At 66.5% G+C, this 26,773-nt stretch overlaps 2 protein-coding genes across 5 annotated transcripts in view; one reads left to right on the forward strand and one right to left on the reverse strand.

Moving 5' to 3' along the window:
• Positions 1–416: 416 nt before the first annotated feature.
• On the forward strand, positions 417–10,201 carry Colgalt1 (collagen beta(1-O)galactosyltransferase 1). The gene is made up of 12 exons (XM_042671272.1): positions 417–744; positions 854–964; positions 2,542–2,659; positions 4,562–4,696; positions 5,279–5,483; positions 6,387–6,506; positions 7,218–7,294; positions 7,385–7,491; positions 7,611–7,743; positions 7,865–7,992; positions 8,566–8,772; positions 8,886–10,201. The coding sequence occupies exons 1-12, from the start codon at positions 500–502 to the stop codon at positions 9,151–9,153; spliced, it is 1,854 nt and encodes a 617-aa protein (XP_042527206.1). The 5' UTR covers positions 417–499; the 3' UTR covers positions 9,154–10,201.
• Positions 10,202–11,730: 1,529 nt separating this feature from the next.
• Unc13a (unc-13 homolog A) overlaps positions 11,731–26,773 on the reverse strand; it is a 40,847-nt gene continuing 25,804 nt past the window's right edge. Inside the window, exons 29-44 of one of the 4 annotated variants that reach the window (XM_042671225.1) lie at positions 26,496–26,592; positions 26,136–26,279; positions 25,444–25,527; positions 24,743–24,820; positions 24,467–24,555; positions 23,963–24,115; positions 22,814–22,937; positions 22,270–22,275; positions 20,956–20,994; positions 18,727–18,756; positions 17,543–17,599; positions 17,195–17,275; positions 16,652–16,799; positions 13,409–13,501; positions 12,488–12,647; positions 11,731–12,031 (exon numbers count right to left, since the gene is read on the reverse strand). In XM_042671225.1, coding sequence (XP_042527159.1) covers positions 11,731–12,031; positions 12,488–12,647; positions 13,409–13,501; positions 16,652–16,799; positions 17,195–17,275; positions 17,543–17,599; positions 18,727–18,756; positions 20,956–20,994; positions 22,270–22,275; positions 22,814–22,937; positions 23,963–24,115; positions 24,467–24,555; positions 24,743–24,820; positions 25,444–25,527; positions 26,136–26,279; positions 26,496–26,592 — 1,684 coding nt within the window. The remainder of the gene's footprint in view (positions 12,032–12,487; positions 12,648–13,408; positions 13,502–16,651; positions 16,800–17,194; positions 17,276–17,542; positions 17,600–18,726; positions 18,757–20,955; positions 20,995–22,269; positions 22,276–22,813; positions 22,938–23,962; positions 24,116–24,466; positions 24,556–24,742; positions 24,821–25,443; positions 25,528–26,135; positions 26,280–26,495; positions 26,593–26,773) is intronic. The other 3 variants (XM_042671228.1, XM_042671227.1, XM_042671229.1) reach the window with 3 other exon arrangements.

The following is a 26,773-nucleotide window of genomic DNA, read 5'->3' on the forward strand; positions in this document are numbered from 1 at the left end:
AAGAAAGTTCTGCCCTCCGGGCCCCGCCCCCGCGGTGGCCCCGCCGCGGCGGCGCCCCGAGCCTCGGCCCGGGTGCGGGTCCTGAGCGGGAGCTCCAGCCCCGCGCGGTCTCTGCTTTACTCGAGGCTGGCGCGCTCGGCCACGTGGGCCGCAGCACCGCTTACCGGCAAAAAAAAGAAAAAAACCCTCCAAGGAGGACACCAGCCGGGCCGGGAAGCCCTTCCCGGGACCCGGCCCCCGCGCGAGCAGTGCGCCTTTAAGGCGGGAGCGGCAGGGGCGGGGAGGACGCGGCGGGGCGGGAGCTGTCGGAGGTCCGAGGCCCTAGGGCCTTTAAAGCCGGGCCCCAAGGCGGAGTCTGGGAGGCGGGACCGGATGGCCGGGCGCGCTCCGCCCCTTTAGGTCGCACGTCTTGGGCGGGGCTTCGGCGAACGATCACTCCCTTTAAGGCGCGGCCCGCGCCCGCCGGCAGAAAAGGGGCTTAAAGGCGACGCGTGGCGCGATGGCGGCGGCTCCGCGCGCGTGCGGGTGGCGCGGACAGCCGCCGCCCGGGCTGCTGCTGCCGCTGCTGCTGCTGCTGGCGCGCGCCGCCGCCTACTTCCCGGAGGAGCGCTGGAGCCCGGAGTCGCCGCTGCAGGCGCCGCGCGTGCTCGTGGCGCTGCTGGCGCGGAACGCGGCCCACGCGCTGCCCGCCACGCTGGGCGCGCTGGAGCGGCTGCGGCACCCGCGGGAGCGCACGGCGCTGTGGTGAGCCCCGCCCCGCCCCACGCCCGCCTCAGGAAGCCCACCGCCGAGCCTCTCCTCCCGCGGGGCCCGCGGAGGGGAAACTGAGGCATGGGCGCTGTGCCGTCCCCAGGGTGGCCACCGACCACAACGCGGACAACACCACGGCCGTGCTGCGGGAGTGGCTGGTGGCCGTGAAGAGCCTGTACCACGCGGTGGAGTGGCGGCCGGCGGAGGAGCCCCGGTGAGCCCGGACCCCTGCCCGGCCCGGCCCCCCCCCCCCCCCGCCCCGACCCCCGGCCCTGACCCCTGCTCCCCCGGCCCCGCCCCTACCCCCTGCTTCCCCGGGCCCTACCCCCTGCTCCCCCGGCCCCGCCCCTACCCCCTGCTCCCCCGGCCCCGGCCCTACCCCCTGCTCCCCCGCCCCTACCCCCTGCTCCCCCGCCCCTACCCCCTGCTCCCCCGCCCCTACCCCCTGCTCCCCCGGCTCCGCCCCTACCCCCTGCTCCCCCGGCCCCGCCCCTACCCCCTGCTCCCCCGGCCCCGCCCCTACCCCCTGCTCCCCCGCCCCTACCCCCTGCTCCCCGCCCCTACCCCCTGCTCCCCCGCCCCTACCCCCTGCTCCCCCGGCTCCGCCCCTACCCCCTGCTCCCCCGCCCCTACCCCCTGCTCCCCCGGCTCCGCCCCTACCCCCTGCTCCCCCGGCCCCGCCCCTACCCCCTGCTCCCCCGGCCCCGCCCCTACCCCCTGCTCCCCCCGGCCCCGGCCCTACCCCCTGCTCCCCCGCCCCTACCCCCTGCTCCCCCGCCCCTACCCCCTGCTCCCCCGGCCCTACCCCCTGCTCCCCCGCCCCTACCCCCTGCTCCCCCGGCCCCGCCCCTACCCCCTGCTCCCCCGGCCCCGCCCCTACCCCCTGCTCCCCCGGCCCCTACCCCCTGCTCCCCCGCCCCTACCCCCTGCTCCCCCGCCCCTACCCCCTGCTCCCCCGCCCCTACCCCCTGCTGCACAGCCCGGCACCCCCCCCCCCCCGCCCGCCTCTACCCCCTGCTCCACAGCCCCCTGCCCCCCCAGCCTGGCCCTGCCCCCCATCCCGCCCCACCAGCCTGGCCCTGCCCCCACCCCTTGCACCCCTAGCCTGGCCCTGCCCCCCCACCCCCTGCACCTCTAGCCTGGCCCTGCTCCCCCTCGCCCCTGCGCCCCCAGCCTGGCCCTGCTCCCCCTCGCCCCCTGTACCCCCAGCCTGGCCCTGCCCCCCCACCCCCTGCACCCCTAGCCTGGCCCTCCCCCCCAGCCCTGCTCACCTACTCTTGTCTGGTGCTCAGACCTGTGGCCCGCAGCCCGTCTCCCACCCTACCTCCCCTCTGGAGGCTGGGACCATGCGCAGATAAGGCCTTTCTGACCTCTGCCCTGGGTGATCTCCCTGGTAGTCCACCTGAGGACAAGGAAGCCACACTTCCACCTGCTCACCTGCGGCCTCCCTGCTGGCCGCTTCCACACCCAGCCCAGCTGTGCTCTGTCGTGGCCAGCCTCCTACGGGGCTCCTTCCCTGGGGGTGGGGTCTGACCTCTGCCCCTGTCGTGGCTCTCCTGGTGGCCCTGCCGGAGGTGTGGCATTGTCCTTCTCAGCCACTCTGGAGCTTCCCTCTGCCCCGCAGTATGGAGCTGTCTACCCCAGGGCCTTTGCCTGTGCTGTGCTCAGGGCCTCCGTCCCTGCCCTCCTCTGCCTCCTGCTCTCCCAGCCTCCAGGCCGGCTTGGGGTCTGGTCACCCCAAGCTGGCCCAGGGCCCCGTCCCCGTTCCTCACACCGCGGGAATCTCCACAGGTCCTACCCTGACGAGGAGGGTCCCAAACACTGGTCCGACTCCCGCTACGAACACGTCATGAAGTTGCGCCAGGCGGCCCTGAAGGCAGCCCGGGATATGTGGGCCGATTACATCCTGGTCAGTGTCCTTGGTGGTCTGGGGGGAAGTGGCCAAGGGGCAGCAGGGGCCACGGGGAAGCTGAGGGTTGACCGGGAGGCCAAGAGTTCCGGCAGCATGGCTGCAAGTGGCGGGTGACAGGGTCAGTGGGTCAGGGAACCGGGCCGGAGGCGGCTGGACACTGGGGCCAGCGGATGTCTGCGCCTGCGCACACGGGGCCGGGCGTCCCGGGCGAGGCGGGGCTGGGCGCTGGTTCCTTGTTGGTGCCATGGCCAGGTGAGAATCAACCTCCGGGCTCGGGTGGGTGAGTGATGGCGGCCAGCTCGGGGCCTCGCAGTGAGGGCTGCGGTGGTCATGGCTGTGTGTGCGCCCGGGAGGCCTGGCCCTGGCCAGTGAGCCCCAGCGGCTGCCCTGGGCCGCGGGAGGCCGGGGCGGGGTCCAGGCTGGGGGTGGCGCACGCAGGCGCGCGGGGGTTGTCGGCTGCCCAGTGGGGGTCCGCACATGTGGATCTTGCTCTTTCTGGAACCCTCCACACGTGGGCACTGTGCTCTGCTGCCCTGGGTTTGTCTCTTGTGGTCTGGGGTTGGTGTGATCTCCCCTTGTCCCCCAGGAAACCTGCCTTGGGACTCAGGAAACTGCTGGAAACTCGAAGAGTTTTGATAGTTACATTTTGTTTAACTGGGGTTCCTGTAAATGTTATTATGAGAAAGCCCTCTCTACCTTTTCGGAGAAAAAAAGCTGTGTCTATTACTGGAAAGAAAAAATCCTTACGTGGGTCCACCCACTGTGGAGCTTCAACTCGCTCCAAACCCACCCCTTCCCTGGTCTGTCTGCTTCCAGCAGGCCCCGCCCCCAGCGAGGCTCTGCCTGCCAGGGGGCCCTGCCCCGGACGCCCCACCCCAGCGAGGCCCGGCCCCTGAGGCCCCCCAGTGAGGCTCCGCCTGCAGGGCGGGCCCTGCCTCCGAGGCCCCACCCCAGCGAGGCCCCGCCCCCGAGGCCCCACCCCAGCGAGGCTCAGCCTGCAGGGCGGCCCAGCCCCAGAGGCCCCGCCCACGGAGGCCCCACCCCCAGCAAGGCTCTGCCTGCAGGGCGGCCCTGCCCCGGATGCCCCACCCCAGCGAGGCCCCACCCCCGAGGCCCCACCCCAGAGTGAGGCTCCACCTGCAGGGCAGCCCAGTCCCAGAGGCCCCGCCCATGGAGGCCCCACCCCCAGCGAGGCTCCGCCCCGAGGCCCTACCCCAGAGTGAGGCTCCACCTGCAGGGCGGCCCAGTCCCGGAGGCCCCGCCCACAGAGGCCCCACCCCCAGCAGGCCACTGCCTGAACAGACATGCTCTGTTCTCTGGAGGCCCCACCCCAGCTGAATCCACTGCCCGTGCAGACAGGCCCCGCCCTCTGAAGGCTAGGCCCCAGGTTACTGCCTGCTCGGACAGGCTCCGCTCTGGAGGCCCCACCCCAATGAGGCCTTGCCTGCAAGAAGGCCACGCCCCTTGGATGCCACGCCCTACTGAGGCCAGTCCTGCACAGGCTCCGCCCTCGAGCTCCAAGCTAAGCCTAGCCTACAAAACAGACCCCGCCCACAGAACCTGCCCTCAGAGGCCCCGCCTCAGTGAGGCCACGCCTACAAAACAACCCACCCCGCGAGGTCCCGCCCCCAGGACCCCGCATCTGGCCCAGCTCTCGTCTGTCTCAGGGCCGCATTTCTGGCGGCGTCTCCACGGTGACAGGCGGCCCGCTTTGCTCCTTTTGCTGGCGGAGTGATACTCCACAGCCTGCGGGCCGGGGCCCTGCTGTTCCCGGCCCTCTTGGGTTCGGCCTGGCGCCTGGCTGGCGTGGGGAGCCAGTGCTCACTGAGCAGGGCTCCAGGCTCCCCCGCGTGTCTGAGGCCCCAGCCCCCAGGTGTGACCGCCGTGCGTATCCTGCAGTTTGTGGACGCGGACAATCTGATCACCAACCCCAACCTGCTGAGCATGCTCATCGCGGAGAACAAGACGGTGGTGGCGCCCATGCTGGAGTCCCGGGCTGCGTATTCCAACTTCTGGTGTGGCATGACCTCCCAGGTAGGCGGGGCCTGGCGGTGGAGGCCCGGCCGGGGGCTGCCCACGCAGGTCGCCTCGCGTGTCCTAAGCTCACACCGCCGCCTGGTGGCGGGTCTCAGGCACGCTTTGATCTGGGAGTCCTTTTTTCCACCCATTATGTGGCTTTGTTCTCGGGCTCCTCAGGATTAAAGGCCCAGCCAAGGTCCACTCTGATTGGGTATTGCAGGCTCCTGTCCCCCCACACAAGGCTCTGATTGGCCAGGCCTGGTCACTCGGGAGACGGAGGGGGGGGCCTGCGGTCATGGAAATGTGTCGGGGCTGAGGCGCGAGTCCGCTTGGCAGAGTGCCTGCCATTGAGAGGAAGCACTGGGTACCGAGTTCGAGTCCTGGTCTTGGACCAAAATATAATCTCATGTAACTCCTGCACCTGTACTGCCGGGCGCTGGTGGCTACGCAGGAGTCTGAGACAGGATCTCGGTTCAACGCCAGCCTGGGCAGGAAGGTCTGTGAGACTTACCTCCGATTAGCCCCCAAGGCTGGGGCGGAGCCGGCCAGGCTGGAGCCGGCGGCGCGCAGCCCTCAGTGGCCTGTGTGGGCCCGCAGGGTTACTACAGGCGGACCCCGGCCTACATCCCGATCCGCAAGCGAGAGCGGCGGGGCTGCTTCGCGGTGCCCATGGTGCACTCCACCCTCCTCATCGACTTGCGGAAGGCCGCGTCCCGGAGCCTGGCCTTCTACCCGCCCCACCCCGACTACACCTGGTCCTTCGACGACATCATGGTCTTCGCCTTCTCCTGCAAGCAGGCGGGTAGGGCGCAGGGCGGGGGGCGCGGGGGTGCGGGGCACGCGGGGGCGCGGGGCACGCGGGGCTGCGGGCTGCGCCTCCCCAGGGCGCCGGCCGGCCGTCGGGGCCCGCAGGGCACGGCCGCACCTCACACACCGGTGTTCCGAGCGAGGGCGCAGGGCCGGGCAGGCCTCGCCTCCCCTCGGGTCTCACAAGGCGGATAACGGACCTTGGGAAGTTACGTTAGAAGCCACGGTTGGTTTCTGGAGTTTTCCATCCAGTATTGTCAGAGCGGATAGCGAAACCACGGAAGTGAAACCTCGACTCGGAGCCGAGTGGGGAAGACATTTCCTGAAGAAAAACGAGGTGCCCTGTGCCCCCTGGGGAACCCCAAAGCAGAAGTTGGGGTTCTGTGCCTGCTTCTGTCCTGCAAGCGGCTCTTCCGCTTCGTAGCTGACAGCGGCTGAAGCTTTGTGACCGGACTGAACCTCGGCCGCGGGAGGCCGGAGGCTGGCCGGGGAGGCCGGAAGCGGGAGGCTGGCCTCAGCGTGGCCGCGCCCCGCCGGAGGGGAGGAGTCTCATCCGGGCTGGGATGGGGGCTCCATGGTGGAGCGCTCGCCTCGCATGTGTGAGGCCCTGGGTTCGAGTTCTCAGCACCACAGAAGCAGAAAAGGCCGGAAGTGGCGCGGTGGCTCAGGTGGCAGGGCGCAGCCTTGAGCTGAAGCGCCCAGGCCAGGGTTCAGGCCCCGCCAGGGACCGCGCGGAGGAGCCGCCCGCCAAGCAGGGCCGCGCGGAGGGGAGACCCCGGCCCAGGGCGGCTCTGCTCTCCGCCCGGGTTTCTGGCCGGCTGGCTGGAGGGTCCTCACTGAGGGGCCAGCGGGCCGCCTCGGCCCCCGTGGCCGGCCTGACACGCCTCCCTCCCGGCAGAGGTGCAGATGTACGTGTGCAACAGGGAGGTATTCGGCTTCCTGCCCGTGCCGCTGCGCGCCCACAGCACTCTGCGGGACGAGGCCGAGAGCTTCCTGCACACGCAGCTGGAGGTCATGGGTGAGTTGTCCTGCACACGCAGCTGGAGGTCATGGGTGAGTTGTGCCCCTCCGCCTCCCGGGCCCGGGGTTTGCGTGTGGCGCGCTGGCTGGCGGGGGAGCCTGGGCGGGCTTCCTGGCGGAGGCGGCCGGGATCGAGGCCCGGCCGGGATCGAGGCCCGGAGCGTGAGCGTCTGCAGAGCCACTGTGCTCTCGCAGGAGCCTCCCACCGCTGCCACTGCTCATTTGCATAGTCGCGGATATTTGCATAGCCCCTGACAGCGTGGCCCCGCCCGCGTTGCGGCTGGCGCGTCCCCCACCCCGGCTGAGGGGGCGTGGCCCCACGCCTGTGGGAGGAGCCCTGTTCTGAGCGCCCGGGGCACACAGCCGTCCCCAGCCGCTTTACGGGCGAGGTCTGGGTTGGGTCGGGTCCTCCGCCCAGGAGCCCCACGCGGCCCGAACCAGCCCTGAGCTGGGCCGCGGGGGACAGGTGAGCCACCTGACCCGCGTCCTCCCCAGGGGCTCATGGGACAGAAGGGGGCCAGGCCGGGCTGGGGACCCGCGCGGAAGCCAAGAGCTGCCTGACCCAGTCTAGGGGGTCTGCGTCCCCCCCAGCCCTGCATGAGTAGGGACCCCGGGGCCAGAATGGGTGGGGTGAGGTCCACAGGCAGGGCGCCCTGGCTGGAGACCCGGAGTCCCCAACCCAGGCCCCCCGGATTCCTCTGCCCCCCAGTGAAGCACCCGCCTGTGGCCTACTCGCGCTTCATCTCTGCGCCCACCAGGACCCCCGACAAGATGGGCTTCGACGAGGTGGGCCGAGTTCGGGAGGGGGGAGGGCCGGGGTCGGGCTGGGGCCGGGCCGGGCGCGTCCTGACGTCACAGGCCGGGCGTGCGCGCCAGGTGTTCCTGATCAACCTGCAGCGGCGTCAGGACCGGCGGGCGCGCATGCTGCGGGCGCTGGAGGAGCAGGAGATCGCCTGCCGCCTGGTGGACGCGGTGGACGGCAAGTGAGCGCGGGACGGGGGCGGGGGGCAGCCCGCAGGGTGAGGGCTGGGGGCGGGACGCAGGGGGCGTCTTCCTGACTCCTCCCCCTCCTCCTCTCCCCCTCCGTCCCCCTCCCCCCCAGAGCCATGAACACCAGCCAGGTGGAGGCGCTGGGCATCCAGATGCTGCCGGGCTACCGCGACCCCTACCACGGGCGGCCGCTGACCAAGGGCGAGCTGGGCTGCTTCCTCAGCCACTACGGCATCTGGAAGGAGGTGGGGCCCGGGGCTCTGGGGGGCTCTGCTGGGGTCCGGGGGCTCTGGGGGGCTCTGCTGCGTCTCGGGTTCTCCGCAGCTCTGGCCTCAGGGCCCGGCTGGCCTCGAACCCTTTCCTCAGGTTGTGGACCGGGGGCTGCAGAAGTCCCTCGTGTTTGAGGACGACCTGCGCTTTGAGATCTTCTTCAAGAGGCGCCTGATGAACCTCATGGAGGATGTGGAGCGCGAGGGCCTGGACTGGGACCTCATGTGAGCGGGCGGGCCGGGCCGGGCCAGTGCTAGGGGTGTGGTCATGTGCTGGGGCGGGGCCAGGGAACGGGATGTGAGTGGGGGGCTAGGGCGTGGCCAAGGGCGATTGTGGTTGTGGATACGGTGGGGAAAAATCTAAGGGGTGGGGCCATAGGTGGGGCCAGGAAACGAGGCCAGGACTGGGCCGTGACCTGGGGGAGTGGTCATGGGTAGGGAGTGGCCAGTGCAAGGGGGTGTGTCATGGGCGGGGCCAGACCAGGGAACAGGATACCTGGACTGGGATGAGTGGTACTGGGCGAGGCCAGTGTTGGGGGTGTGTGGCCATGTGTGTGGGCGGGGCTCGGGAGTAGGAGACCTGGACTGGGATGTGAACTGGTCCAGGCCCGGACGTTGCCCTCTTTCTGCCTCCGTGGGGGGGCTCGTTCCCCACTCCAGGCCCTGCTGCGCCCTCTGGTCCGCGGGGGTCCTGCCTGCTCCCGGCCCTGCGAGCCCCTGGTTTGGGGCAGGGGCGGGGGTGGGGTCTCGCGTGTTCCCCGGTAGGCGGGCGGGGGTGACGGCCCCCTCTGCCCCCAGCTACGTGGGCCGGAAGCGGATGCAGGTGGAGCACCCCGAGAAGGCGGTGCCCCGTGTGCGGAACCTGGTGGAGGCTGACTACTCGTACTGGACGCTGGGCTACGCCCTTTCCCTGCGGGGCGCGCGCAAGCTGCTGGCCGCGCGGCCGCTGGCCAAGATGCTGCCCGTGGACGAGTTCCTGCCGGTCATGTTCGACAAGCACCCGGTGTAAGGGGCCGCGCGGGGCGGGGGGGGGGGCGTAGGGGGCCCTTCCCGCCACCCTGAGGCCCAGGCCCGGACCCCGCACCGAGCCCCGCGCCCCTCCTTCCCGCACCCCGCAGGTCCGAGTATAAGGCCCACTTCTCCCCGCGGGACCTGCGCGCCTTCTCGGTGGAGCCACTCTTGCTCTTCCCCACGCACTACACGGGGGACGACGGCTACGTGAGCGACACGGAGACGTCGGTGGTGTGGGACAACGAGGGCGTCCAGACCGACTGGGACCGCGCCAAGTCCCAGAAGATGCGGGAGCAGCAGGCGCTGAGCCGCGAGGCCGAGAACTCGGACGTGCTGCAGTCCCCGCTGGACAGCGCAGCGCGGGACGAGCTCTGAGCCGCGCCACGCGCTCGTGGTTCTTCACCCAAGTATTTATTGAGTGCCCACCGCGTGCGGGGCTCGGGGAACGCTGCGTGGGCAGCCGGCGCTCGGGCTCACGCTGTGAGAGGCGCCGAGCCCCGCGCCCCCGGTGCCCTCCGTCCCCACGGCCAGAGCGGGGCGCGGCGATGGCCAGCAACAACCCACGGACCGTGCGCCGGAGCGCGGGAACAGAACCTGCCCGCGGAGCGCAGAGCGCACCATCAGGGCCTGGCCCCCGCGGAGGAGCGGCCACTGCAGGACGCCGGCGGGGCTGGGTTTCCGGCCGGTCAGGGGCGGCCTCCTGATCCATCCGTCTCCACCTGTTGTCAGGACAGTGGGGTCCTGTGATCGGGGTCCGCCTTGGACAGCGGCCCCCGCCAGAACTGACCCCTCCCGGCAGGAGCCGGCCTGCTGTCCTCCAGTGCCCGGTGCTAGTGCGTGACTTGTCATTAAATGTTCCCGGTGGGTTGTGCGAGTCGTTCCTCCCCCCTCCCCCCCCCCCCCCCCCCGTGCCAGGCCGGGCCCTGGGGGGGGACGGCGCCCGGTGTGGACTCGGTGCCGCCTATCCGCGGGCGGGATTGGAACACGCAGCGCTCGGGGAATCCCCTTCCAGCCAGGGGTCACCTGGCCTCGGTGACGTCCACGATCGCCCCCAAAACAAGGCCCCTGGGGTGCGGCTCAGGGTCCACAGCTCCGAGTTCAGCCACCGCCCGGCCCAAGGGCGGAGGTCGGCGTGGGGGCGACCCCGGCCCCCGGGGTCCACCGGGGCTTTCACCCCAGGGGGGACGGGATGGGGATTGCAGGATTAATTGCCGGGCAATTAGCAGCCGTCAGGCCCAGACACGTGGTGCGGTTCGCCCCAGGGGCTCGCGCCTGGGCCCCTGCCCTCCACACAGGCCCGGGGTTCGAACTCCGGCCCTCGAGCGCCCTCCCGGCCCCGCGGTCCCCGCCGCGCTCTTGTCTTTTCCTACGTTGTTTTCTTTTTTTAATGTCTGCCGTTAGTAAAATATCCTCAGAGACCGGAGTCGGAGCAGTGCAAAACATCTCCACACCATGCATTCGTGACTTCCAGGCGCCGTCGGAGCGTCGGTTACAGAGCGAGTGCTCACGGGGATTACATGCTACGTCGGGAGGGGCGCCCCGCGGGGCGGGCGGGGCCGGGGGCGCCGCGGGGCGGGCCGGGGTCTGGCTCGACAGTGTCAACTCGATCTCTAGAAAAGGCGAAGAGAAAGCGTCGGGGGTGGCGACTTTGGTCCTGAACGATCCTGACGTCTGGCGGCGGAGGGGCGGGGCCGGCGCCCCGCCCACCGGACCCCGCCCCTCGAGCGCGGACGCCCCGCCCCCTGCGCGGTCCGGGACCCAGCCCAGGCCGGAGTCGCGTTTTTTGCATCTCTGATGGAAGGACTTGGTGTCGGGTAGGGTCCGGGACTCCGGGCATGCGCGCTGGCGGCCGGTGCGTGCGCCCTCCGGCCCCGCCCCGTCGGGGGCGGAGCCCCGCTGTCCCTCGCCAGTCCCGCGGCAATCCTGACTCCCCGCGGAAATGATGCGGAGACCCCACGGGACAGAGCCGCGGCTCGGCCCCCTCCGGGCAAGCCGGGCCCCGGGCTCCCCGTTTCCCGGCGCCGGCCTGATACCTTCCGCCCCAGGTCTGCGTGGGAGCCCTGCAGGCACACACGCGTGCGCGGCCGGCCACGCGCAGCCTCCTGCCGACCGCTGTGCTGCCCGCAGCCGAGGTTCCCGGGGCCGCTCTGAGGAGCTGGAGAGGCAGAGGCGCCCGGGGCCGCACGGCGGGGTTGTGTGCGTGTGTGATGTTTTGAAGGATGAGTAGGAGTTCTCTGGGTAAAAGAGGGGGGCTGTCCAGTTCATCGCACTAATACTCCCTGACGCCCCCCGGCCCCTCCGGCCCCCGTCTGTGCGGCAGTCGTCAGGCCCCGGGCGGAGCTCCCCCCGGGCCCGCCCGCCCCGCACGCAAACCCTCCCCCGGTGAGGCCCTGCGGGAGTTAGCAGCAGCGGGAAGCTCAGCCCGCGCGGGCCTCGGCGGGAGCGCGCGGCCTGGGAGCGCGCCCGGCCCCCGGAGTGGGCGCCCCAGGGCGCGTGTGCTTTTGAATCCCGCCCGCCTGGCGAAGCCCCGGCGACGCGGGCCTCGCCGCGCTCCGCAGCGCTCCGGGAACCGCGGAGCGCGGTGCGTGCTTGGCAATGGTCTTGGGCCCCAGGGCTCTGGGACCCGCTTATGGCTTTTCCGACGCCAGGAGGCGAAGTCCCCGGTACCGGAGCCCCGGGACGCGACCTCCTTCCAGGGGCGGGTCTTACTCCGTCCCAGCTCCGGGCCCCGGGGGCGGGGCGGGGCCAGAGGGGCGGGGCGTCGTTCTTCCGCGCCAGCACGTGACCTCGTGAGAGGGCGGGATCACAAGGCCCCCGGAGGCCAAGGCGCAGGCGCAGTCGCCCTCTTCGCCCCGCCCGGGAGGCTTCGGGGCGAGGGCGGGGCCAGAGCCCAAGCCCCACCCGCGGCCGCACCACGCGTTCCGCGCGGGCGCAGCGCCGTCCCGCCCCGCGCTAAGGCGCAGGTGCGGCACCGCCCTCCTCCGCAGAGCGCGTGTCCGACTTGAGCTTGACGAACTCCTTGGCCACCTCGTCGTTGCTGCGCTGCGAGAGGATGCGCAGCACGGTGAGGCCCGTGTCGTCCATGTGGATGCGGCGGCCGAGCGGCAGCCAGCACGCGGCGCTCCCGCGCTGGGCCAGCTCGCGCAGCTGCAGCACGGCCAGCCCCACCGTGCGGTCCTCGCGCGCGAAGCAGTAGTCCTTGACGCACACCTGCAGCTCGTAGCACTCGGGGCCCGCGTCGGCGCTGAGCGTGCTGCGGGGAGGAGGGCGCGGCGTGAGGGAGGCCCCGCCCCTGCGCCCTCTGACCACGCCCACCCCACTTCTGCAGTGGTTTGGGGGCCTCCGCCTCCTGCCCAGCCCCCAGGAGTCCACACTCCGGTCCCACCGCCTTCGTCCGCCACTCCCTCCTGAGCTCCTAGACCACGCCCCCTCCGCTCTCGGGCACGCCCCCCACGCTCATGCCACACCCTCCCGAGATTTCACGCGACCACGCCCACCACCCCTTCCCGGCCACGCCCAGCATTCTAGCTCTGCCCCGGCCACGCCCCACGCACGCTGGCTACGCCTGCGCAGTTGTGGCTCCTCCTCAGAGGCGGTCCTTAGGCGCCACGTGTGCGGGGCTGCCAGGGCCGCGGGCCGCTGGAGGCCGCCCCGCGCGGAGGGCCCCGACGGCCCCGCCGGCCCCGTCCCCTGCCCGTCCCGGACTCACAACTGCACGCTCTCGTTGTACTTGGGCGCCCAGCTGTTGTTCTTGGACTTGGTGGCGAACTTGCGCTTCTTGTCGCTGAGCTGGGGCCCGATGATGTTGACCTCGATGAACGGCCGGAAGATGCCCGAAGTCTGCCACTTGAGGTCGTTGGCCGCCACCACTGTGGGGAGAGGCGCGGTCGCCGGGCGGAGCCGGCGGCCCGGGCCCGGCGCTCCGTGAGTGAGGCCACGGCCCGCGTCCACGCCCAGCGCCCGCGCACACGAGTGCGCACGCGCGCACAGCGGGGCCGAGCCTAACCCGACTCCAGGCGGGGAAAGCAGCCCAGCTGGCATGCTCGCGAAGAGAAGCAAAGCGGGTGGAAGGAGGCAGCCGTGGAGGAGGACGGACACGCGGAGGACGGACACGCGGAGGACGGACACGCGGAGGAGGACGGACACGCGGAGGACGGACACGCGGAGGAGGACGGACACGCGGAGGACGGACACGCGGAGGAGGACGGACACGCGGAGGAGGACGGACACGCGGAGGACGGACACGCGGAGGAGGACGGACACGCGGAGGACGGACACGCGGAGGAGGACGGACACGGAGGAGGACGGACACGCGGAGGACGGACACGGAGGAGAACGGACACGGAGGAGGACGGACACGGAGGAGGACGGACACGCGGAGGAGGACGGACACGCGGAGGAGGACGGACACGCGGAGGAGGACGGACACGCGGAGGAGGACGGACACGGAGGAGGACGGACACGGAGGAGGACGGACACGCGGAGGAGGGCGCCTTGGAGCTGCGACCCTGCCGCCTGCAGCCAGGCCTGCGGGAGGCCCCCGGGTACCCGAGCCCCCGCTGGCCTGGGTCCTGTCCGCCTGTCCGTCCGCCCTTCGGGATGGCGGTTCCGGCCACTCTGCAACACTCACCTTTCACTGTGACCTTCTGCTCCCCGGTTCCCGGGTGGGTGAAGAGCTCGACGTGGACCGAGACCTCCCCGACGGGGTCTTCCACCCCCGAGCCTGCGTGGCAGGGAGGGCGCTCCGCGTGAGTCCCTCGGAGCGTGCCGCGGCAGGGACCCCACCCCAGTGCTGGCGGCACGGGTCCTCAGCCCGTGGGGGCACGGGGACCGCGAGTCCGGGGCACTGGCCTGCACACGCTGCTGTGTGGTCTCAGCCTCCTGCCGCTGCCTTCCTCTCCCCACACGCAATGGCTGCGCTGCCCTGTCCGCCCTTGCACCATCTGGCGCCCTGGCCTCCTCTGGGCTGGGGCAGCGACACACTTTCCAGACGTGCCCCTGACCTGCCTGGCACGTCTCACCCGCTCTGGTCCCCTTCACCGCCTCTGCCTCTTCTTCGCTCTCCTGCCCCCTAAGTGCCGGCACAATGGAAGCCTCTGTGGGCTCAGCTCCACCCCAGGACTCCTGGACTGTCGCCTTTCCCAGCTGCTCTACACACCCCAGGTCAGACCAGGTCCCGCCCCAGGTCAGAGCCCCACAACCTTCTCTCCCCGTGGGAAAGTCTGCAGCACCCCAAGGTGCCCCCCTTGTCCTGCCTACAACTTGATCCACCCCACCACCACCACAGCTACTCAGCCAGGTGGTCAGAGTCCTGGTCCTCCCAAAGCAGCCGCTCTGTCTAGGTATTTCTCATCCTCCCTATTTGCCTCCCAGTCTAATAAATTCTCAGGTTTCCACAGGAAACATCCACCCTTGCCTGAGACCCTGTGGCTCAGGTTCACTCGAGAGGGCTGATGAGCCACAGCTGTCTAATCAGAGCACTTCTTGCCTCTGGCTACGGAGACTGGCCACACTTTGTTCACGTGACCCTAGTTAGGCCAATAGGAGATGGCTCTGAGAGTTTGGCTTCTGTCAAACACTTTGTCCTGCAAGGCACCTGTGGCTCACAGCTGTAATCCTACTGGGGGGGGGGGTGAGATCTGAGGTTCAAAGCCAGCCCAGGGAGGAAAGCTCATGAGATTCTTATCTCCAACTAACCACCAAAAAGCTGGAAGTAGAGCTGTGGCTCAAGTGGCAGAGCACTAGGCTGGAGCACAGAAGCTCAGGGTCAGCGAGGACTGGCACCAAGCAAACAAACACAACTTTGTCCTTCTCTGGTGCTAAACCAATAAGGAGAACTACGCCCCACAAAAGTCTCCAATAGCATTGATCAATAGCATCGCTGGAGACTTGAGCCAGCCATTCCTGACACCAACACCCACCCTTCAGGTCCATGGCCCACACCTGTGTGCTCTGGTTGTCATGGTGATGAGCATCTTTCTATCCTCCATTAGTGTCCCAAATGCACACTTCACAACACACAGCACCAAAGCGTGCATCCCAGACCCGCTTCCTCACTCATCCGGCCGGACTTGTGACCGCCAGCACCCCCACCGGGCCCCCCAACTGGCTCCCCACTCCTGGAGCACCCCATGCACAGGGACGGGGACAGAGGAGCAGTGGCAGGAAGGGGGGGGAGGTACTCAGCCAGAGGCTGACCCAGGTGACCTGGCAGGGGAGGAAGTGGCTGCGGGTCAGCGAGCACGGGGAGGGGGGCTGGTTCCGGTCAAGGCCAGGGTCGCGGCCCCCAGGCGGCCCTCCTTCCCACCTCAGGCACAGTCACATGCTCACCCCCACCCCCAGGCTGATGCTTCTAGCAGGCTCCATCCCAGCCAGACTGGGGTGTTGTGGTGGGTTGGGTGGAGGTCAGACCAAGGTCAAAGCTAGTAAGAGGGGGAGGGGGCAGTGCGGGGCACCCCCGTCCCGTGGCTTGCTGGCTCCACGCAGAAGGGCATCAGGGTATCCATGGGCTCCCAGGCGAGCGACTTCACCCGGACACCCAGCCCCTGACCCGACAGACATAGAACGAGGGTGCCCCGGGGTGCCTGGACCCGCCGCCCCCGCTGAGCCTCAAGGGCTGCGGTCTCAGGTGCAGCCACCATGGCTGCCTTGGAGAAATCTTCCTGAGACCTCTCAGGCCGTCTGCCCGGGGCCTGGCGCTGAGGCAGGCCTGGCACAAGTTTGTTCTTTTCCACTCTGAAGAGTGACAGAGTACCATCGAGGGACAGCTGCCGACAGCCTGCCGTGCGCCCCCAACCCACCCAGCAGGCCCTAGGTCTGGATCTGATGGGTCGGGAGAGAAAATGGGTTCCACTGCTCCTCCTTCCCTGAGTGGAACCAGCAAGCCATCCTTCCCCTCACCTGGCTGGGCGGGTGCCCCAGCCCAAGGAGGAAGGACAGGCCTTTTACTAGCCAGGCCGGGAAGGGCACAAGCACCGGGCGGGCGCGGGGGCAGAGGCACGTACCCTTGTCAGGATAAATGTCTTCACTAAGGGTAAACCTAGCCCCCTTTCCACCATGGACTAGTTGGGGGAGGGGAGAGAGGAGGGATGGGAGGAGGGAGAGCGAGTGAGAGGAAGAAATGAATTGTGCGTGACAGGGCAGGGAGGTGTGGAGAGAGGGCAGCGAGTGGCGGGGAGGAAAAACAAGAGAGAGAGAAAGAGAAACGTCAGCGGCAGACAGACAGACGGACGGACGGCCTCCTGCTCTGGGAACACCAGGGACACTAACAGCAGTGAGGGCTGGGAGGGAAACCGAGGCTGGCGCGCAGGAGGGCCCTGGCTCACTGGGTGGGAGGAAGGGGCAAAGGAGGCACCAGGCCACACCCCGCCCAGGCCTGGATCCTTCAGGACAGAGAACACCACCCTTCCAGGGCCTGGGGTCCCGCCCTCCTGCCGTGGCCCGCCGTGTGAGGTCAGAGAGACAGGAGACAGAAGCAGAAGACAGACAGAGAGAACTTGAGGCTCGGGCCTTCCCCACCCACCCACCCACCCCCTCCCAAGGCCAAGGTCCTGAGGATCAGGGCCCCTCCCCTGGGGGAACCTCTTTCCTGGTCTCTCCTGGAACTGTCAATCATTTCTTGCCTGTGGGACTCCCAAGCTGTCAATCAATCCCCACAGGTCCTGCCCCCAGGGCTGATAACCACTCCCTGCTGGACTCTCACCTGTAGGAGCTGTCAATCACCTCCACCATGTCCCGCCCCGGAGCTGTTAATAACTCCCGGCCCTCGCCCAGGAAATAGCCCTCCGGCGCCAGAAGTCCCACCCCCACACTCTGTCGGCCGCTCATTGGCCGTGACATCACCGGGGGGCGGGCCCCTGGGCGCCACCCTTACCCTGGGCAGACTGTGTCTGCACGAAGGTCTTGATGAGCAGGTCGGTGGCCTGCGTGTACAGCGACAGGGCGTAGCGCAAAGACTGCAGGTCCGGACTCTTCTCCAGGAAGGTCTTCTTGAGGCCCACGCCACCCGCGTGGAAGTATTGCTGTGGGGAGCCGGCGAGGGGGAGGAGGGGACGCCTGCGATGGCTCCCCAGCCCCAGGTCGCCAGCACCATCCCAGATGACTTTCCAGTGCTCTTCAGGTCTTGCCTGCCTCAGGGCCTTTGCACGTACTGTTCCCAAGGCTGGAAAGGTCCTCTCAGCCCCAGCACACTGGCTTTCCCTGGTCAACTCCTATGCAGGCCTTACAACCTTCCCCAATGCTTCTGCTGCTGCTACTTTCTTGGCTCTCCCACCTCTTTCCCCCAGGCTGACCCTCCCTCTACCCCAGGCCGGATCTCAGGAGGGGAAGGAGGTCGGTGGCTCCCTGTGGGCCCGGGCTGCCTGCCACACCCGTACAGCTGTGCACTGCTCTGGAGGGGCCTGGACCCCGCTCTCACCTTGATGGTGTCCAAGGCCAGCTCAACCACCGCACACTGCTTCGGAGTCAGGCTCTTGGCCTCTTCACGTACCATGTGGTCCTGGGGAGGGGAAGTGTGTGGGGTGGGGGACCTCACCTGCAGTCTCAGGCTCTGCCAAACCTCGGGGCGGGGCACCGGGGTCAGCATGCACCAGGTGCTCCCTGGTGGTTACCGATGCCGCCTGTGCCCTTGGCCGGGCTGTACCCAGAAGTAACCGCACCCTGCGCACCTTCCCAACTGGACCATGTAGTCCGTGTCCCAGAACCCCACGCGGCCAGAGTGCCTGGATGGAGTCGTGAGCAGGATGCCCGGGAGCCCCCGCCTCACCTTGAGCTTGGACAGCTGACCCAGCTCCTTGGCCGCGTTGAAGATCATCTGGGTTCCCTGTGGGGGGGACACAGGCTGGGTGAGGGCCCTGGCCCCGGCTCTGGCCGCCCCGGCTCCTGGCCCTGGGCACATGGTGGTTCTTGCCCAGAGGTTGTCCTGGGTGGTGGCTGTGGTCTGGGGACAGAGGTCTGTACTTTCCAGGGGGGCAGGGTGGAGGGGGCTGCTTTGCCCTGCCAAACCAATGAGGTACAGACGCTACCCCTCCCCCAGCCCTGCAACCCAGAGGCCCGGAACAGAAGAGAAACAGGCAGGGACGGGGCAGGGGCGCGGTGGGGTGTGAGCGGACACACAAGGCGGGCCTGAGGTTCAGGACAGGACCCTGTGGGTCAGCCCTTCCCGACGCCACCCTGCGGCTGTTCATCTGACCTCCAAAAGGATGAGTGCCACCAAAATGCGTGCTTCGGTGGGCACCCCAAAGCAGACACTTGAAAGGTGTCAACGCTGTTATGGCTAGACAGGCCAGGGTTCAAACCTCAGCTCTGCCCTGTGGCCTCGAGCATATGAACCGACCTCTGGGCCTGTTCTCCAAGGAGCAGACTCCCGGTGTGTCTGCCCAGGGCTCACTCTAACCTCCTGCCAGGCCCAGCCTGGCCGCCGCCTCCATCCTGGCGCAGGGGTCCTGGGCACACCGGCCCCCGTGTGGGCCGGGCGCTCGCTGGCTAGGGGGGCCCCGTGTTCGTGTAGGGTAGGACTGAGCTCCACAAGGGTGCGAATCTTGGGGCCCGGGAGCGCTGAGGGGTGGGGAAGGGCTTTCTGGACTGAGCCAGGGCTGGCAGGCACCGCTTTGGCGCTGACTTATGGGAGCTGCTGAGTTGGAGGTGCCAGGCTGGAGCCGCTCCTCCGCTGCAGCCCTCGGCCTCCTACAGTCTACGGCACTGCTGCCCACAGCCTGGCCCCTGGGCCTCGGCATCTCTGCCGTGCCCACCTGCAGTCTGGCAGGGGGCAGAGCCCTCTCGGGCAGCGAGCCTTGCACTCCCCACGCCCCCCACAAGCAAGCCAGACAGACAAAGGAAGAATCACAGACAGGTACCCAGTACCCCCGCCCCCGACGGCACGGACCACAGACGTGGAGGGGCAGGGGTGGGGGTAGGGGAGCCACACAGACAGTGGGAGGCTGGTCTTACGTCTGAGTGGCTTGGCAATTTCACCCTGCCCTGTGGAGAGAATCAGGTGGAGGTCAGAGTCTTGGTGGCCGCGGGGAGGCTACTTGGTGGGACTTCCCTGCCCCCTCGAAGCCCAGTCTCACCACCAGCCCGCGAGCTCCCTCCCAGGTCCTCAGCCAGATGCTAAGCCTGCCCTGCACCTCGCCTCCCCTCATCCCCGGGTGGAGGAGTTTGGATTTGAGGGGCCAGATTTCTCCACCACAGCACACTGTGGGGCGCCACAAAGGCTGTCCTCAGGGAACGGGTGCCACAGCTGGCCTTGAGGAGTTTGGGGAAAGGGGGAGAAAAGAGGGTTTGGGGTCTCTCCTCCCCCAAGCACTGAGCCTTCTCCCCACAGCCTGACTAGAGCAAACGCCTTGTGACAAGTCCTGTGTCTGCACCTGCACCCACTGGACACCAACACACCACACACAGCTCAGTGCTGAGATGCACGCAGGAACCCACACGCAGAACGCACAATGCACGCAGCCACGTACAGAAATCCACACGTGCCTGTGGGCCTAGGGCCTGGACGGGACCCCGAAGGGAAGCCGCACAACGCAGGCTCAGAGCCTGGCGGTGCAGGACAGGTGGCTGCATCCTTACAACACCGGCCGCCCGGCTCCCAGGCCAGCCCGGCCCAGCGGGGCCAGTGTGCACTGTGCTCACACACACATTCCCGAGCTCACACTCCCGTGTTCACATACACACTTTGGTGCACACATGCATGCCTGAGCTCACACGCTCCTGTGATTACATGCACACTCCTGTGCACACACTCCCATGTTTGCACACTGCCACACTCACAACACACTCCCATGCTCACACATGCACTCTTGTGCACATACACTCATGCTCACAAGTACTGCCATGCACACATATCTCTGTGCCCACTCCCATGCATATATGCACACTTGTGTTCCCATGGAGCACGCCTGTGCACACACAGGCACACCCCTGTGCAGTGCCATGTTCATATACATACACTCGTGTTCACACGTGTGTGCCTGTGCAGTGCCATGTTCATATACATACACTCGCGTTCACACATGTGTGCCTGTGCAGTGCCATGTTCATATACATACACTCGCGTTCACACGTGTGTGCCTGTGCACAGTGCCATGTTCATATACATACACTCGTGTTCACACGTGTGTGCCTGTGCACAGTGCCATGTTCATATACATACACTCGTGTTCACACGTGTGTGCCTGTGCAGTGCCATGTTCATATACATACACTCACGTTCACACATGCGTGCCTGTGCAGTGCCATGTTCATATACATACTCGTGTTCACACATGTGTGCCTGTGCACAGTGCCATGTTCATATACATACACTCGTGTTCACACGTGCGTACCTGTGCAGTGCCATGTTCATATACACACACTCGCGTTCATACATGTGTGCCTGTGCACAGTACCATGTTTATATACATACACTCGCGTTCACACGTGTGTGCCTGTGCAGTGCCATGTTCATATACATATACTCGCGTTCACACATGTGTGCCTGTGCAGTGCCATGTTCATATACATACACTCGCGTTCACACATGTGTGCCTGTGCACAGTGCCATGTTCATATACATACACTCGTGTTCACACATGTGTGCCTGTGCACAGTGCCATGTTCATATACATACACTCGTGTTCACACGTGTGTGCCTGTGCACAGTGCCATGTTCATATACATACACTCGTGTTCACACGTGTGTGCCTGTGCAGTGCCATGTTCATATACACACACTCGCGTTCACACATGTGTGCACATGCAGTATCATGTTCATATACATACACTCATGTTCACACGTGCGTGCCACTGCTCACACGGGCATGGTCTTGTGGTCATACATGAACCTGTGTTCACACGCTCACTCCCACTCCCACACACCCATAATCATGTACACACTCCACTGCTCACACACGCACACCCGTTATCACACGCAAGCTCCCATGTTCACACAGTGAACACTGCTGTGTGTGCGCTCCCGTGCCACCTGTTCACACACACATGCACTCCTGTGATCATGTGCACACACTTCTGTGTCACACAGGCGCCTGTGTCTGCCTCACAGCTGACGTCTCGTAGAACTTGCTTAGGACCCCCGCAAACCCCCCTCCCCACTGACCTTCCCACCCACGCACACACTTGTGTGCAGACTCGGTGCAGACACGCACTTAGACCTCAGCAAGACGAAGCCCTCATTACCTTTTCTAATCCCTTGCCATGTTTTCTCAAGAGGGTGCCCTGCAGAGACAACGTCACAGCGTGATCAACGGCCTGTGGGGGTGGGGGGTCTACGCTGCAGGGGGGCTGGGAACCGGGCTTCGTGGGGACAGAGAATCTACACTGCGGCGGGGCTGGGCTGTGTGGGGTTGTGTGTGACTCCCAAAGGTGATAGAGAGATGGAGACAGATACAGAGAGACAGGGATAGAGAAGGCCAGAAAGGAAAGCCACACTACTACCCAGCTACACGCAGTGCGCACAGGCAAGGGCCACAGGAAGCAGGCGGCGCGATACACACACAGGCATCTGTCTGAACTCTGGCCCCATTTAGCACACAGCCTCCAAGGGGCCCACCCAGCCTGTTTTCTCTTCTACGAGCTGGCGAGCCGATGTCACCTTACTCAAAGGCCTGTCGGAAGGTGAGCTGACCCAGCTGTGGCGGGCTGGAGACACAGCCACGCACTGGAAATCTTATCTTTCTGCCCACAGGGCAAGGCCTGGGCTGGGTGGGCCCGGGCTGGGAGGTGGGGGGGTGGCCTGGGAGAGGCCTGGGCTGGGCGGGGCCCTGGTCTCCACGGGGTCATGGCGATCCAGGCTGCACCCACCAGGATGGTGGGGTCTGCACCTGTCTCTGCTCTGCAGGGGTTGCTCTGGCCTCTGGCAGCCCCACAGCAGGGCAGGCACGGGCCGCTGGCACGTTAGCATCTCGCCCCCTCTGGGTCCTCACCTCCTCCCCAGGCAGGGTCACAGAGTGGCCAGGCTGGGATGTGACCCCAGATCTATCTGACCCCTCCCCCCAAACACCATCTCTCCCACCTGGGTGTCTGTGTTTATGGTGGGAGGGGCAGCAGGGTGCTGAGGACAGAGGGACGGAGGGACAGACTGGGCCCTGAGATCTCCAGTAGCAAGAGGCAGGGCTGCTTGGAGCAGCTGACAGCTCAGAGGGGCCTCTGTGGTAAACGCCTGCATGGGGGGTCACGGTCCACAGAGCTGACCTCAGGGCAGCCGGAGAGGAGCCCTGGACATCCACCCTCTTCCTGGAGTGGAGAGAGCCAGGGACTCTCGGGAGGCGGGAGGGGAGAGTGGTCTCTGAGCAGGCTCAGAGCAGGGGTGAGGCGGTAGGTGTGGCCCTCCCAGGCCCACCCCTCCCCATGCCCCATCCAGGACACACACAGGCACATCTAGGCAAAGAGAGGACAGGGGGTGGGGGCCCAGGGTGGAAGGGGAAGCCACGCAACGGGCCGGGTCCAGACACAGTGACGGACAGACAGACGGACAAATGGGCCTCTACTTACGATCATCTGTCAGCCAGGTGAGGCGGGGCAGGGGAGGGGGAATAAGGCACCGTCAGTGTCCTGGGAAGGCCAGGGAGGAGCCGTGAAGGTGCCAGAGCAAGGCCTGCCCCAGCCTCCCGGGCCTTGCTGTCTACTTCTCAGTCCCCCCCCACCCCCGTGGCCCCGGCTCCCCCGGGCAGCTTGGTGGGGGTGACATCCGGTCCATCTCTGGTGGTCGGGCAGGCGGACCTCCAGGAGCCCCTGGCCAGCACGTGCCCTTCCCACTGTGAGCCCTGGCTGGCCTTGAGTCCCAAGCTGACCTCATTCCTAGGTGACCTCTGATCTCTGACCTCATGACTTCCCTGTGCGTTAAGATGCCTCTGAACGCTGTGTGATCTGAAGGCTGTGACCTCTGACACAGGACACACGTGCAAAATCTCTTGTGGACCCTCTGGCCAGAGGTGGTTTGAGTCACTCTGACTGGCCCTGGCCTGGCGACTGCTCTGGCCTCGGGTCTTTGTCCCGCCCCCCGCTGCTGGCCCTCGCAATGAGGCTGGCGGCTCACCGTCTGGTCAGTGAGCGGGGGCAGCACGATGGTCCTCTCCATGGTGTTCATGACCAGTTTCCACAGCTCCTTCAGCACCCGCTTCAGCACCGTCTTCTCGCAGATCTTGGCAAAGAGCGTTAGGCTGCGGGTGGCAAGCTGGTCTCAGGGGGCCCAGGGGGCTCCGAGGCCCACTTTGGGCCGGGCTGACTGCACAGGCCAGGCAGAAGCGGGCACTGGGCTTTAGGGGAATGCCTGGGCCTCACTGAAGATGGGGGGAGGAGGGGGCAAGGGGAGGGCGTGGGGTATTGCAGTGTTCAACGGAGAGACACACCCAGACACTGGTGTTTGAAAGTCTAGTGTGGGAATGAACTTGAAGAGGAGGGCTGGAGAGAGCACCATCCAGTCCTCTAGGAACCACAAGGGGTCCAGATACGGCCATGAGGGAGAGAGGACAGAGGGAAAATGAGGCATTTGTGGGGCCACAGCACTGCCACCTGCTAGCCAGGCTTCTACATGCACACAACTGCTCCAGCTTCCTTAAATGTTAACATACCCTCTCCCACCATCCTCCACCCCACTCCTCCATCCACCGCCCAGTCTCATCTACCTGTCCTCCCACCTTCCCACCCACCCACCCATCCATCCACACATCCATCCATCCATCTACCTACCCACCCAACCATCTATCCATCTATTCATCTACCCATTCACCCACCCATCCACCCACCCACCCACCCATCCATCCATCCATCCATCCATCCACCCATCCACCCATCTATTCACCAACCCACCATTTATCCACCCATCCATCCATCCACCTATCCACCCATCCACCCATTCATCTACCCAACCATCTATCCATCTACCCATCCACCCACCCATCTATCCACCCATCCATCCACCCACCCATCCATTCACCAATCCACCATCCACCCGTCCATCCGTCCATCCATCTACCCACCAGTGGACACACTCATCCATCCACCTGTCATCTGTGAAAGCAGATGCTGTGGTCCTGCTAGCTGTGCACTAGACTATGTTCTCATCCCTCGTGCCCCACCCTTTCACCCTTTGGGCCACGCAGCCCCCCAGGCCCCGTGCTCCTGTTGTGGTACACCCAGGCCCATGCTCCTGTCCGTGGCTGTGCCTGCCCCCTGGGCCGCTCACTTGCTGTCCAGCAGGTCCATGATGGGCTGGAGCACGTTGTCGGCGTCCTGGGCCACGCTGCTGCAGGCGCTGGCCGGCACGTTGCCCGTGCCCTTGACCTGGCTTAGTATGTCCCCCATCTGCTTGACACACTCCTCGATGTGTGGCTGGAAGCTGGAGCAGACCCCCAGGCTAGCCCCGATCTGCTTCCCCACCATCCACAGGGCAGGAGCGTGCCAGGGGGACTGGTCACAACTGTGGCTCTTCCTGCCCACCTCCCTCATCCTCAGACTGGGGCCAGGCACTGCCCCGGCCGCCATCTCTGACCCATTCTCCGCTGAGGTTCAGCGTGGTGAAGGCACTCTCCTGAGGCCACACAGCCAGTGAGCGGTGTGGCCAGAATTAGGAACCTGGCTTCATCTAAGGAGGCTCCTCCGTGTCCCGCTGCCCCTCCACTGAAACCACACGTGCCCAGGCGGGGCTGCAGCGGCCCCTTCCCCACACCCTACCTGGCAGCTCCCCCACCTGGTGGCAAATACACGGCTGAGCTCATCCAAGACGTTGTTCAGCTTGACCTGCAGTTCCTTCAGGGTGTCGCTGGCCTCGGCGTCCAGCTGAGGGGCGGGTGTCAGGTGAGGTAACATGGCACCCACACTCCTGTCCCTGGCATTTTAGCCTCACACCCCAGAAAGGGACCCAAGGGGCTGGAGGAAACTGAGGCCTGGCTTGGGTTGAAGAGTGGCTGAGCTGGAGCCCTTGTCCAGGCTGCAGAGGACACCGGGCTAGATGGCTGGGGCTCACCTGCTTCCCACCCATGGCCTCGAACATCTTCTCCAGCTGCACACGGAGCTGCTGCGTGTTGTTCATGAGGATGCAGGGCTGCGGGGGAAGAGGAAGCCAAGCTCTGATACCCCATCCAGGCTGGGCCCTGATCCCTCCCCACCGCCCTCTGTGATCTCAGAGATTGGGCTGGGGTCAGGGGAGAGCTGGGGGCCCAGGGATGCCATGAGAATAGGACTGGGGTGCTAGGGACTAACCCAGGGATGGACTTAAGTGGGCCTGGGCTGGGAAATGTGGGAGCAGCAGAAAGGCTCCGACATCCTGACCGGTGGGCTCACATAGGTATGTCAGACACACTCCTCAAATATGCATGCGCGTGCACACGCCCACACCCCCTCACAGGTGTGTGCAGAGACGCTCACACTCAGTACACAGGCACAGAGACGACACATCTGTACACAACACACTCAAGCACCAGCACCTGGCACCCCACGCAGATCTCAGGGATCCAGGGGAGAGTGTGGGCGGGACCAGATGCCATGTGGGCATGGCCATGCTGGCATGGGTGGGGCCAGGGCAAGGCGGGCGGTAACAGGGGGTGGTATAGGCGTGGCCATTGCACGATGTGGGAAGGGCAAGGCTGGGCTGAACAGTGGCCAGCGTGTGAATGGGGGCCTGGGCAGGGTGGGACAGGGCAGGGCAGGACAGGGTGCCCAGGTCACCACTTTCTCCTTCTCCTTGGAGCAGTAGGAGGTGAAGTCCTTGGAGATGATATCAGCGTACTGCAGCAGCACGTTACTGATGGTCTGTGGGGACAGATGGGGGGTGGGGCCCCAGAGCTCCGGTCACGCCCCCACCTACACCCCCTCCACACTGTGCGAGGACTCCGGTGGCCACCGGGCTGGGTGACCCCTGCCGGGATGGCCACTAAGACGCAGGGATACAACACTGGGAGGAGATGGCGGTTTTCTGGAGACCCAGCATGCTTCTGCATTTGAGGCAAGGCCTCTGGGTACAGCCCAGGCCGGAACTCGCAACCCTCCTGAGCCCACCCCCATCCTCCACCCCACTCCATACCCATGCTAGAATCACAGCCCCACTTTGCCCAGCTGCTTTGTGAGGCTACCACCTGTGAGCCCAGCCCTCATCACAAGCCTGACTTGATGCCTCCTGTTCCCCAAAGCCACCGGCAGCTACCCCCATGCAAGCTGGATTGACGGCAGTCCCACGGACTTCAGCGGTCTCCGGAACGCCCTGAACTCTGTGCCACCTCAATGCCGGCTCAAAACCCAACTCCATGGGGCTCGCTCGAACCCCACCGGGCCCTGGGAGCTCCAGAACCAACAGCATTGCAGGCTCTGCCCACCTCCAGCCCCGTGCCCCCCACGTCTGTGTGCCAGCCCACCGGGCTCACCTTGGCGAAGCGCCGCATGTAGTGGCCGACGATCTGGGGGTCAGGGCACTCCAGCTTCTTGATGATCTCAAAGCTCTGGTTGAGCTGGGAAAAGACGTCCACCACGGAGCAGGAGAACAGCGCATGCTCCGAGGTTTGCTGGAACTGCAGGGAGGAGGAGGCCCGGTCAGGGCAGGCTGTGGGGGTCCTTGCCTCCCCCCGTCCACAGAGGACAGGGCAGTCCCTGCATGGAGGGAGGGTGCTGCAGTCCACAGGGGACCCAGGCGGGCAGAGACCAACGGAAGACACAGCCACGCCTGCACTAAACATCAAGACGGCCACCCAGCTGGCCCCAGCTCCAGGGAGCGCCAGGATCCTCACCCCATCCTTCTTGTCCCGCTCCAGGGCTCCATGCAGGAAGTCCCGCGACACCTCCTCATTCTCATCCAGCCACTGGATGACGAAGGGCTCAAACCACCTGCAACAGACGGCCTCCACTGTCCCCTCACCCTGGGCTCCCATGGAGGCCACCCCACAGTCCCCCACCACCCAGGAAACAGACAGGATGCTGCTAACAAACCAGGGCAGCCCTGGTTCAGATCTGAGAGCAGCGAGTGGGTTTGCTCTGTGAGGCCTGTAGGCCCGCACTGCAGGTCCCG

The sequence above is a fragment of the Dipodomys spectabilis genome, unplaced genomic scaffold, assembly GCF_019054845.1.
Source record: "Dipodomys spectabilis isolate Male_0828 unplaced genomic scaffold, ASM1905484v1 ptg000609l, whole genome shotgun sequence".
NCBI classification, from domain to species: Eukaryota; Metazoa; Chordata; class Mammalia; order Rodentia; family Heteromyidae; genus Dipodomys; species Dipodomys spectabilis.